Here is a 13943-nt window from a genome sequence, read left to right as displayed (position 1 = left end):
TGACTTTGACTTGTGTAATTAAATAATAAGAAGCTCGACTATTAGTGTGAATAAATTTAAACTGTATTATAAACCTTGTTAATAGTGTTAAATACTTAGTATGATTTTTTTAGTGTAAAAAACAATAGGTAAAAGTAGTGATTAATACGGTGTGGATTTGGCGAGCGCGGCGCTTTATCAAAGTTGGCTTCATTGAGGTTTGTGTTTCATAAATTGCTTTATTAATTTTGCACAAAAACGAATAAACCACACAATTAGACAGTCACTATATTTTATTATCGAAGCTTTTATAAAACATCATTAAAATCGCTAACTTAAAAGGTAAATATTCAACCGAAATACGGGTTATAACGTCTAGCAACCAAAAAACGCTGAAAAAAACACGTTTCTTGTATGACGACTCCCTTTAATTTGTAACATTACTTTATTTTTAGTATTTGTTGTTATAGCCACAGTAATACATAATCTGTCAAAAATTCAAGTGTCTAACTTTTACGGCTTAAGAGATAGAGCCCTGTGATGTGACAGACGGACAGACAGACAGACAGACAGACAGACAGCAAAGTCTCAGTAATAGGGTCCCGTTGGCACCCTTTGGGTACGGAACCCTAAAAAATTGCCCCTGCCCATTGCGGCCTATTTACTGAATAAATGATTTGGATTTGGAGGGCAACTCTAAAACTCATTTCAGTCATTTACAAATTTACACAGACAGGCCCATCTCACTTTCAGTCACGCTGTCAAGCAAGGTCTGTTCGTTTAAGTAATATCTAGTTTATGATAAGGCCTGCTTCTATTGTGGGATTTTATTAGTTCATAAGTACTGCATAAGTATCACTATAACCAAGCAGTCAAATCAAAACATAGGTAGTAAGTGCCTATTAGTATTTTATCTACATGCATATCATAACTTCCCTATTATATGTTCAGAAACGACTATCAAATGGCCTTTATCAAGAAACCTGGTATGCGCGGGTTTAAATTAAAGTATCGGTAATACTTTTTTTAACAATGCATATCTGTACATATTGTAGAAAACTTATGACATGCATGTGGATAATAATATTATTCAAAGTCAAAGTCAAGTCAAAGTCAGTCAAAGTCAAAGTCAAAATACAAGCCATATCTGAACATATTATAGAAAACTTATGATATGCATGTAGATAAAGTTATGTATGCGGCTATACATAATTAGGCATTAAAACACTCGTGTGATCTTATCGTTTCATAAAACCACACTCGTACTTTAATGCCTCTCATTATGCACCAGTCACATAAATAACTATTACGTAGTTTATACCTTTTACGTTTGCCAGTTCTCCGTCCGGATGCGCCATGCGTTGCATAGCCGAAGGTGATATACCGACCGGAAGAGACACTTTGTGACCGAGAACAGTGGTGCTTAGGCTACTTGAGCCGACTCCGACTAAACACTTGGGATGTATACGTAATCTACAATAAGAAAATAACCCGGTGAAATTACATGTATGTTACATCACATAAAAGGTAACCATCACATCACATAAATGTGGCCTGTGATTATTGACCTCTACTTATCTCACCTGATGCAAAGTGCAAATGAGCCCAAAGGTGTAGGTATCTCACTGGTTCAGTAACAGCCTATTCACTCTAAGCCTTGAAGAGCCCTAGGTTACAATATCCGGAAATACAGTTTGTACTTGGCAGTTCGCATTATGAACATTATGCGTGCGGGTCAATGGAACTAACCACTTAACCCTAGGCACGATTTTTTGTATAACTTCCTAATTATATTAATATAAATTTTTGGATACCTGCATATTGAGCCACGGGCCATTAAAATATACGATGCAGATCTACATCATAATGCATTTAAGGGATAAAGGTGAAGACGTTCCCCCCGTCAAAATGTCCGTTTACCTTTTAAAAGCATCTCTATTCTCAGACAACGTTTGTTCGTCAGTTGCACCACTCTTGTAATAATCTCTGGTCTTTTTCGGGAGCAACGCCAGCGCAGCATCTTCCACTTCCTTAACACTGATATACTTTTCCATGATGAAACAGAAGCGTCAATTCGCTCTGAAAATATATAATTAATTAATTAATGATTGTTAACCACGGCTATATGACTGTTATGTAGCCCATGTAAAATTAACGATAATGCAATAAATATTCCGGTCACAGGTCAGAACACTGTGATGTATTGCGAGCATTTCATTGGTGCGTTGTATTTAAACTAAGATAAAACGATTTTATCTCCAAGATAATGTTCTCAGAAGAAACCAAAACAAATAGAAATACGCGTCGACTCTAGTCTTCGTCGCAGCCAGAACCAATAAATTGTTTACTCTCCAGCAACTTCCTCAAAATAATATAAACTACTACTTAAACAATCATCGTTATGTCAGTAAGTTCATTACAAAAACTACTTTTTCACCCCAAAGGAAAAAACCGGCCAAGAGCGTGTCGGACACGCCCGAAATAGGGTTCCGTAGCCATTACGAAAAAATTAAGTAATAGTTTTCGAAGGATTTCGTATTTTGTACGGAATATTCCAAGTTACAAACTACTAATAATTCTCAAGAAAAGTTAACCGTTATAGTTTTTCTTGCAAGTTTGATATATTAACTATCATCCTGAATTTTTTCAAATTTTTCCACCCACCGGTTTAGATTTTAGAGGGGGGGGGGGACGCTCGATTTTAATGAAAATTTGCACTTTAAAGTTGAATATTTCGCAAACAAATCACTTAATCGAAAAATCATCCTAGCAACACAATAGGGTCGGATGAGAAAAAAAAATCACCCCCACTTTACGTCTATGGAAAAATTACAGCTTTCTAGCACTGATAATCTCTGAGCAAAGCCGCGGACGGACAGACAGAGGGAGTTTTGTTATCTGCGATAACATTATCTATTTATGACTGCAATTGCTAACTTCTATTAATCAAACACTAACAATCAATTGAAAATCCCACTTAACTTCCGGAAAGGTTTAATGCAATGCCATTGCCATATAATAGGTAAAGTGGTGTATGTAACAAGTTTCGACACCAGCAAAGAGGTACAAACAACCATAGAGACAAATTTACATGCCAGAATTTGTTGAATATTGTAACGGTGGACACTTCGAACACCTACTAAAATAAATTAAAGTATGTGAAAACAATGCATTTTATTCATTTTAGACAATGTTTCATGGACACATTTACTTCTTAAGACGTACACAATCGATATCTAAATAGAAATAGTGTAAGTTTTTTTTTTTTTTCAAAACAACCGGGTTTGATTCCTGAGCTGAGTACAGGTTTTTTTTAAATGCATGAATGCAGTTTTTCTTGTTATTAAAATCGATGTCATGGTTCCTAAGAAGAAATTTTCGTATGTCGTATAGTTTCAGACTTTCCCATACTGACCGATATAAATGGGCCACCCTGTATACGCAGCCTATTATACTTGAAATTTGGTAGACATATAGCTAATTCGAATGTCACTTCACTAGTAATAGAGGTGCACTAAGAAGGGATTTTTGAACATTCCCACGGGATGGGGAACCAGCATAATTTTTAATTTACCACTGCGGCTAAGTTGCAGGCACGAGCTAGTTAATATAATAAAACACAGCAAATTAAATTTTATTCATTTTAATTCCTGATTTTAATATTATAATATCTGTGAGAATGCTATTTTTAAACATTCTTTAATAATTTAAAATGCTATTCGTTACATATTCGCCATAGAAATGTTATATAAAACTCAACTGTTCTTATAGTAAGTCTGTTAGTTAAGTAATTTTACACTGTTCAGACGACACTAGCTTTGCGGTCTTTAATTCTTAATTACATAGAAAAATAAAGAAGTGAAAATTTTATACGCCAAATAAAATAGGATCGTCTTCAGTGACCATCAGCACTCACTGAATCTTAGCGTGTAACTGTTTAAATATTCATCTGCAATGCAACCTACCGCGGCCAAGGGTCCCGTTCGTATAAATATATATCAAGCGTAACCATTTAAAAGCTTCAAAAACAGTAATTTGCACGTGATATAAGTTACAAGTAGTATTTCACATATACAGTTTTTGAAACTCTTAAATCTAGGTACTAAGGTGTGATACAGCCTTAAGAATAAAACCATACACAAGTTGAGACTGATGTACCTATAACATCCTAACTTGATTACAGACTCTGTCGAGTTTAATCTACCTTATATCAGGGGCCCACATGACCATGTCTCGGCGGCTTGATTCCTACACACCATGAACGTTTTCACCTATCTAAGTCTAAGATCAATCACATTTTATTCCATTAAACAAAATATTGTTAACGTCCTCATTTTATAAAAAAATACAAAACATTTTAATTTTTAAGCTATTAAACAGGGTCACACCAAATCTCCCCATATCTACGCAATAATTCGATCTTTGGTAAATAACGTTTAAACAATTAGCTATCATGACCAGGTTTCATTACATTTAGTCATAATGCCGTCAAAATTAAAAACTATGATGCATTAGGTACTGTCAAATTCTTATCCGCGGTTATTTATAATCTTATGTAACAAATCAACGCACATTTAAACCTAGTTTTAAAGCCAAAAAAAAGACCAACCAGTAAACCTGGTCATATTGTATACGAACCTGAGGGTAGTCAAATGTAAAGGCTATCAGGTAGAAGCAAATTGAGCAACTGAAGATAAAATAAGGCACATGATCAATAGGACCAAAACTACTTTTAAAAATTATTAAGAATTAGGTTAATTGAAAACAAAAAATATAAAAAATAACTTACACAGTAGGGATAGAAAATTGATGTGTACTCGAAGATATCTCAGTGTGGATTGACTTAATTATGTCATTTATTCTGGTTTATATAGTACGTGCCTGATAGCCATGAGGATGTTTCAAATGGGGTTATATGTTACATTAAAATAGGTAAAATATTTACGTCATCTTATGAAGCAGACCAATGACAGTGGCAAAACTTTCCTGTACGACTAGGCATTTATAATACTTAATACTAAGTTCGAGATAATAACTAATTTTAAAAATGTTTGGAAAAGTAATCGTAAAATCACTCTCGTGTTTGGCGCAATACGCAACTGCTGTCGACTCCTCCCAAAGGAAGGTTTAGAAGTTTAACTGTCTTGTGTGGGCACACAGGACCATGACAGGGTTTTGTGTACAATCACTATAACCCGCCTTTACGACGTAAAAAATATTAAGAGAATACTCTTAACAACAAGACATCAAACACTGATTCTTAAAAATTGGGATATTCATTTTCTGACTCAATTTTTTTTGTTCAAGTAAAATAAGATTATTCACTTTCCGTTATCTTCTGAGAAGAAGAGATAAAATGATAATCTGCCTTTTAGTAATTTTCAGATCAGTTCATTAGTCACTCGTCGTTATTCATTATGCAAATCTAACTTAGGAAATCTTTTTTATTTAATTTTGCTATCGCAAATGTAATTTTTATATGTACAATCAAGGTCAGGAATATATAATATATATATGCACTAAGTTTCAAAAATATGTATAATAATAGTCAACCTCCTTGCAACGGTAATAAGGTCTGTGTACAGTCGCCATCAGATTTATCGGATCGGAGCGGTCAAGGTTGTTAAAAATATCGGCACATGAACTAGGTATTAGAGTTCATGTATCGATATTTTTGAATTTATTTGCAAATGATTATACAAAAAAGCTAAACCTAGTTACATTACGTTAAGAATAAGCAGAACAACAAAAACACAGTAATAGATGTTTGCACCAATAAACACCAACATATTGCAATCTAAATTTTGATTAACAGTAACATAATTAAACTAATTGTGCATAAGGACCCATAATTGTACCATCATAGGAGATATTTAAAATTATCTTTTTGATTTTCTATTTTAGGAACTTCAGAATTATAAGTAAAGGAATTCAATCAAAAAGTTATGTTAATTTAGTTTTCCATCAGTGTATTTACTTCTGAACTGCAATGGGAAAGAAAAGTTTCATGTTTGAAAATACGCGGTGTGATCTAACAGTAACGATAATTAATTATATTTAGTTCCCAAATAAAATTAAAAGAGATTGCATTATTAGCCGTTTACACTCCGTAATAAAAAAAACTCAAATAAAACATAATTATCTATCAGAGACCCACAGCTATTTATTCGCGTATGCCAGAATAATTATGCGTGAAAGCAGTTATTTTATACTTCTGCTTATAAAAATGTCTACGAAACATTTATTCTACGAATTTCTATGCATACTGGTGGACTCTGCAAAAAGTTCAATTTAGGTACAAAACATCCACTAAAGCTGAACATCTGGGATGCCGAGGGAACAATAATGATCGATTTTCTTGAGAAAGAAGACAATATTACGGGATCTTCCTACGCAGGCCAAATACGAAGATAGCGAGAAGGAATCAAAGCGAAGCGGCGGAGTAGGTAAACTTCAACCCAGTGTCATGTTTTACCAGGACAACCCATTCACGAGCCGAATGTTAGCCAGATGAATATCTTGAAGGCAACAATTTTTCTAATGATAGCGAGGTAGGTATTGGCTGCTAAGAATGCATTTTTTACGAGGCTGCGATTTTTTCATGTGGTTTAGTAAAAAAATGGACCATGTGTGTAGACTTATGAGAATACTAACTTCCAAAATAAATTCACTTTTTGACATCTTGCTATGCTTTTCATACTCATTAAATTTTATCATTACTTTTGGATCACCACACGTAATCCACCTAGAGAGTGAATGTCATACGTTTTAAAATTTGAGACATACCTACATATTAGCCACATTGACGCATACTTACTGGCGTCACCGGACAAAACGATAGGGTCGCACACGACATCATAACGATGAAGCAATCTGCTGACTCAAAAAATGTATCCAATACAGGCAAACCGACTGCACAATGTGGCCAAATGACTAGTGGGTTTTTTTTTTAATGATGATGCAGGTAGGTGATATTTAAATTAATAGCCTTTATTAATAGGCTTTATCAATCTCGGAAATTTTACTTTAGGATTTATTATTTTACTGTTATCCCTTTAGAACAGGGACGGGGAAACTTTTTCCTTCGCGTGCCAATATATACTAACGAAATATATGGCGGACCAAGTTGTTGCATTTTTGGGTATGTTATTTACTGAAATAAAAATATTGATATGTATTTTCTGAAACACTAATTTATTATGCAATATTTTCGATTTTCGCTCATCCCGCCCGCGCTCGCGAAACAATGCGTGAGTGTTGTAAGCAAGCTGCATGGTCATTGCCAATGAGAATGAAATTTCGAACAATACGAAATCTTCTCTTGATTTTTGTTTGATAGTCGCGGGCCAGATTTCAAGCCTTCGCGGGCCGGAGATGGCCCGCGGGCCGCAGTTTCCCCATCCCTGCGTTAGAACATAATTCAGCGACAAAAAATTTGCAAATTAAAAAAAAACTGTTTCGAGCACACATTAAATAATTGCTCGGGTCAATGTACATATGTATATGCACCATATGTTATGGTCAACCACGTAACTTGAAACGAGGTGAAGCTGGAAGTGGGTTGAAGTTTAAACATAATACATTTCTAACAAAAACATACATACTTAATAGTTTTATATCTTTTAGAAAAAATCCGTACGTAGCAGAAGCCACTTAATTTTTGAGTTATAACCTCATTTTCTGATACATATATATATATTGATAGGACAATGAAAATACCCCAGTTTTTTTAATTTATTTATAGATTTCTCCACAAAAGTGCGAAATTGGCTTCGACTTTCGTTGTTTCTTTAATGTACAAGAAATATACGTACAATAAATAAAGAAGTTATGGACTTTTAGTTTTTTTTTATGGTTTGTAATTGCTTAACGGCTACACCATCACTAGGCTTGGGACTTTCGGATGCTCGCCGTGGTTCTAGAATCCACGGAGTCGTCATTATGTTATGATCACTATCATCAGACTATAAAAACCAATTTTGCTTAAGCCGGGGTTATATTAGAGCCACGCCGCGTGTCGCAACGCGTGGGAGTGCAATCGGTTACATACATTTCGTATGAACGTGGTTACATTAGCACAGCCCCGCGTGTCGCCGAGCGAGCTGACGCCACGCAGACCGCTCGATTCCGATCGGCGTGGGCTAGGTGGCAGGGGAAGTGACGCGTTGGCTCGCTCCGCGCTAGTATAATCACCACGTGGCTACGCGCATTCATACAAATTAATCAGCACGCGCGGCGACACGATACTGTAGTATAATCACAGCCCATTGAGTCAGGCAGCGTTGCGACACGCGGCGTGGCTCTAATATAACCCCGGCTTTACAATGAAACCCATTCAAACAAATCCAAACACGGCTAGGTTACGTCGTTTTGTCTTGGGTGTTCCAGTGTCTGCCTGACTGCACCATCATCAGATCAGCTCGATGATACTATGTTATTGTATTGACTTAAGAACTACGCAATTAATGTCAAGTTTCGTACTAATAGAACATTAAGTAGTGGTTGAAAATAAAGTTAAAAGATTCGGTTACATAGATATATATATGTACATAGTTACGAGTGAAGCTAATATAAGCTGCGTGTAAGAAATCATCATTTTAATTTACTGTTTCTTTAAAATGCACAAGTAAGGCAGGCCTGAAGAACATTATTTCAAAATTTGAAGCAAATCGTGTAAGTACATTTTGCTAAAAAAATATAATATTACTAAATTCATAAGAAAAAATCTATAGTAATTATGAAGCTCAACGAGCTACTGAAGGAAAATCTCTCACATAAGAGTAGCGATTTACCTACTACAGCAATCCTTCTATAAATTTTTAAAATTGTTTAGAAGAGACACTAGGCTAAAGGGTGATTTTTATACAAGGAAGGCTGTTGCCCGCGACTCCGTTTACGTCCTATTCTTAGACCTACCGAATACACGTTTGGTCACAATTTTTTTTTATATATATAAGGCTGACCAGAATTATAAAAAACCTCGCCATATTAGGGAAAACAAATAGAACTAATTTCTTGCACTGGTGACAATAAATTCAAATGTCAACTGTCTATTGCTGTCAAACCTTAACGTTGTTTGCGCGTCGTATTTTAAAGTGTTATTTTGTGTTGTTGTGCGTTAAAATGCCGAAGATTATCTATAGCCTTGGAAGGTAAATAATTCACAATGTATAAAAAAATTGTCATAGAAAAAATCTGAAGAATTAGAAAATATTCATTTAATAACATCACCGACACCGTTGTCAATATAACTGGTAGGTACCGTATAGTAAGTGTAAAGAATGTTGCAATATAAAACGTAGTGCTGCCCTCGCATCAGGTTTTTATATTCCTGGTTAGCCTATACGTAGGTCACTCAATAAAGTTTTGAGATGCTCGAAATAAAAAAATGGAACACATCTGTGTATATGTTTTTAAAATGCAAATTTATTTAAAAATAGAACGAAATAAGCTGTTTTCTCAATTAAAAAAAAATACGATGTTCCAGTCATTTTACTAGAACGCTTCCCACGTTTTTTGCCTGAAACGATGGAACTTACACGCGAACATTTGCGTGCCATGATCTATTACGATTTCAAATTTGGTTTAACCCAAAAGTTAAGTTTGCAACGACTACAGTCAGCATTGGGAGAGTGCTCTTTCACGGCCAACAATTTTTAGGTGGTTTAGTGAATAAAAAAGGGGTAAAACTAACCTAAAAGCCGATCAAAGAAGCGGACGCCCGCAAACAGCAGTAACTTCAGAAAATGTGTAGACTAAGGAAATGTTGGTACGGGTCTTCCCACAAGACTTTCTTACTTTGGGGAGCGTGAACACTATGCTACACCAACAAAAGCTTTGTTGTCCTTGGATCTCGCGTTTGCTCTCCGAAAGTGAAAAACAGGTTCGTGTGGTTGGTGCCGTGAAATGCGTCAACGTTTTGAAAACTGAGCATCAAGACGTGTTTCGGAAATCATTATTGGTGAAGAAACATGGATCTATCAGTATGACCCCGAAAGTAAGAAGCAATCATCGGTTTGGGTCTACTCAGAGGGAGAGTTGCCGACAAAAATGCAAAGACCTCGTAACGCTGGTAAAAAATGGTGCCTAGTTTTTTTTCTCGAAGCGGGCTTTTATCGACATCTATGTTGGGAAATTGTAGATCAGTTAGTTCGGAATGGTATACAACAGTAGCATTGCCGAAAGTTATCGAAGTTGAGCGTGAGCGTAAAATTGAGTTCAATGGAATTAAACAATGGTGTAAACAAAGCAATTTTTCACGATAACTCCGTAGTTACTTGCATTTGAACGCCCATCCCGATCATATTCACATCTCAATGAACCCACCACTGTTTTTAACAATCATTGTATCATTAAACAATTGTGTAAATATGTTTATTTTATAGAATTAATTGGAAGACGAAAATTCGTTATATTTGTCAAATTGACATGATCATTTTTTCCTCACCGAAGTCTGTCTAGTCTCTGGAAATTTAGTGATGTACCTACAAAATTAATTATTTGATTGAACCAAACTTACCTATCAATAATTATGGCTGGCTCTGCAAATTGGGGAATTTTATTGGCTCAGGTCGTAGAATTATGCATACCTATTAATTTGTATTGTATTGAATTGTAAAACTCTTTATTGTACATAAAAACACATGAAAATAACAGAACACAGGATAATAAGATGTACAAAGGCGAACTTATCCCTTAAAGGGATCTATTGCAGTTAACCTTTGAACGATTGACAGGATATCAGACAAGAGTAGACACTACGAGTACAATGAAAAGATAAAATAACCGAAATTTTAAATTAACTCAAACAATGCATATTATGATTTATTCGTAGACATTAATTATTTGTGTTAAGTGACACTATTAAATGAAGGTTTATATTGGTTTCTAATCGGACGATAAAATGGTATTATAGTACATATTATGTAGATTTCTATTTTTCATATATTTTTTTCTATTTACTAATATCATATTTACAGTGGAGTCCATTTTTGGGCCAAAAAATCATTTGTTATCACTTTCCTGTGTCTACTCTCATTTACCTCTTATGTAAATTTAAAAATGCCTCTTCTAAATTAATAAATATTTTGATTGACCCTTTCAATTCTAGAATACTCCATCATAAACTTGAGGAAAATATTCGTCAAAAAGATAAGTGGATACATATTTCACCATTTTTAAAAAATTCTACCCTTGGGAGTGAAAGTTTGTACGGTAAAAACGTTAGGTGTATTTGAAGATATCATTCTAAAACTTCGTGAAAATGCTATTAAACATTTTAAGTTAAAAGGGACATGAACAGAGCTAAGAGAACACGTGAATCACCATTTTTTAAAATTTCAGCCCTAAGGGGGCTATAAGGTTGGTGGAAATTCGCATAAGAAAAACGTAATGTTTTAAGTTTGTGAAACTTAGGGAAAACATTAAATAATGAAATATGAATTAATTCAAAATAATTATTTACTGCTGATTGAAGTATCTTAAAGAGCATTCACATCACTAGAGCCAACGTCAGTCAGTCAGCCAGTGGTCAGTCAAGTGTCAATGTCAGTCACCATTTGTTTACCAGGTTGCTTAATTCCATTTCGTAGATTCCATTGAATTCGAATATATACCAAAGGCCGAGCTTCGAGGAATCATGCTACGAAGTGGCTACTTTACACCTGTCAGATCAAGACTGGCAAGTGTTTCCAATGTTGGTTTAGACGAATGGAAGTTTGTATAGAGCATCGTGGAGAGTATTTTGAAAAAATGTTAAATAAATCGTAGTTATATATTTAATACTTTTTCTTTATCTCAAAACTTATTTAGTGACCCACGTAAGATAAGTAGGTACCTAGTTATTGAGTCATTCACAGTATAAACTTTGTACATGGTGGAATAAAGTGTCAGAAAGTAAAGAGAAGAGACATTAAACGAATTAGTTATATTGCAGGAGTCACTATACAGCGCGAGCGACGTGAAATTTTGAGAGAAGGACCTTACTTACATGACCCTTGAAACTTACGATAACTGTTAAACTACAGCGTTATCAGAGTATTTTTATTTCCGGGATGTTAACAAATTCATTACCGTCAATTCCAATCCGATTCCAGTGGACGCTCAGCTTAAGGTTCCGTTTGGCTTGCGCTAGAGTCGATGGCCTCGGCACAGCCAGAAATCATTAGGTGTAGGTTAATAAAAAGGCGGCTTTCGTTCAGATCAAAGGAGTGGATTTTTTGTACTTGTACTATTATTTGTATTGTGCTTCGACGCACACGTGCCTTTGCAACATCCGAAGGATTTTCGAGCCTACCAACGCTACCAATTAGGCACCAGCGAATGCGTTCAGGTGTTCCTAGTAGTATCAAAAGAACGACAATAGCAACAGCGCTGTAGACGCTTAGCCAGTTCATATTGTAATTTTACTTTTCAACTCATTAACTCTCACTAATTAAATCTGAAGTTTGTGCACCTTCAAAATTAAACTGTAATAATTCAAAATTTTCTCATTTTAAAATTCAACAATACAATACAAAGACTCTTTTTTTGTACACCAGAAATAGTTAGCGATACAGAAACAGATACACAGAGAAAAAATTACAAGGTAAGCAATAGGCGGCCTTATCGCTTAAAAGCGATCTCTTCCAGGCAACCTTTTTACAGAAAGAAGGAAGGACTAGTTTACAACAGGTTCAACCAGATTGTGTTGTATTTAAAGTTTATTTTGGAAATGTGAATATTTCGAATTGTTTCAGTTTAATTTTAAAGGTGCGAACTGTTCGTCATCGATAACCTACATACATCTTAACAGAAAAAGCATAGGAGTAAAATATGTGAGCAAAGTAATCAAACATGTAACATGTCTATTTAAGGTTGACTATATTTGAGCAACTGCCGACTTTCGTCATAAATTATATCAGTTTGTTTTGTCATAATACCTATTTCGTACAAAAATGCTCTTCTAATGTGTATATTGCAGACATGTCTGTGTATATCGCCCTTCTAACAGCATCCACTCCTATGGAACCATATAATGCCAGAGTCACCGGTGCTGTTATTACCGCGACTTTCCGCAGCAAGATTAAACTTGATTGCTGCGTACACTGATTGCCAAGAGGTTATCATTATCACGTACTAAAAAACTTGTGACATGAAGCTCTGTATAATGTATTTATTTTTGCAACATTTTCTGTTTAAACTATTGCTGTATTTTATCGACATTTGCATGCATTGTTGTATTGCCATTATTAGGATATTTACATAAAAAAAACATTTAATACATTTCGAACATTCTTTAGGTGTGATTTGATTAGTTTAAAATCCTACTAAATATTAACGTACATTACCATTTAAAACAGACATACCTGAAGTTTAGCAAGGTTACTGGCTTAACAAATCCAAATAATGGTAAACGTACAAACAATATTAGTCGAAAACAAAGCTTTAACATCCTTTGTGTTGACGCTATGGCGGTTACGAAAAAACATTTTCAAAATTGCACTTATATGAATATATGAGTCAGAAAATTGTTTCACGAAGTTTCGAATATTTACTTACATAATAGGATATTAATTAAATACAGTATACATAGGTAGCTAAGAAAACAAAGAATATTAATAAATCTTAACTAGAAAGTAATAAATACTATGGTACTTTATAAGCGCGACGTTAATTAACGTAAAAATTAAATGTCAATTCGACGAAGCTTTCAATGCTAAATGCGTAGTCAATCACTTCGTGAGTTACTCGAGTTAACGCCAAAGCGACAGCAGCTGTACAGCATAGGGCCACAATATATTTTTTTGCCATAATACTTAATTATAAATGCCCTTGTGAACGAACATCACACATATCGTTAACATCACAGAACAAAGCTACGGCTAAGCATGTATCTTGGGCCCGATGCCACTACGAACGCGTAGGCCGAGAGCTCATTCCCGCGGCTATATACAAAATCTGAAGAAGTAAAATAAATACTTGTA

The 13943-nt window shown here is 34.9% G+C and overlaps 1 protein-coding gene across 1 annotated transcript; it reads right to left on the bottom strand.

Moving 5' to 3' along the window:
- Window positions 1-1244: 1244 nt before the first annotated feature.
- On the bottom strand, window positions 1245-13932 carry Hao (Hydroxyacid oxidase). Its single transcript, XM_074089461.1, has 3 exons — window positions 4769-13932; window positions 1900-2058; window positions 1245-1452 (listed from the first exon to the last, which is right to left on the bottom strand). Exons 2-3 carry the CDS (start codon window positions 2031-2033, stop codon window positions 1260-1262), a joined length of 327 nt encoding a protein of 108 aa, XP_073945562.1. The 5' UTR covers window positions 2034-2058; window positions 4769-13932; the 3' UTR covers window positions 1245-1259.
- Window positions 13933-13943: the final 11 nt, after the last annotated feature.

Source organism: Choristoneura fumiferana, chromosome Z (assembly GCF_025370935.1).
Source record: "Choristoneura fumiferana chromosome Z, NRCan_CFum_1, whole genome shotgun sequence".
Taxonomy (NCBI): Eukaryota; Metazoa; Arthropoda; class Insecta; order Lepidoptera; family Tortricidae; genus Choristoneura; species Choristoneura fumiferana.
The sequence above is the reverse complement of the archived record's forward strand: the minus strand, read 5'-3'. Positions and strand labels throughout refer to the sequence as shown.

What these genes read in the sequence shown, in the direction of transcription:
- Hao (XM_074089461.1), bottom strand. Translation starts at nt 2,033, where the DNA reads ATGGAAAAGTATATCAGTGTTAAGGAAGTGGAAGATGCTGCGCTGGCG. An exon ending in AATAGAGATGCTTTTAAAAG is followed by an intron (nt 1,453 to 1,899) that starts GTAAACGGACAT and finishes TTCTTATTGTAG; the next exon opens with ATTACGTATACATCCCAAGT.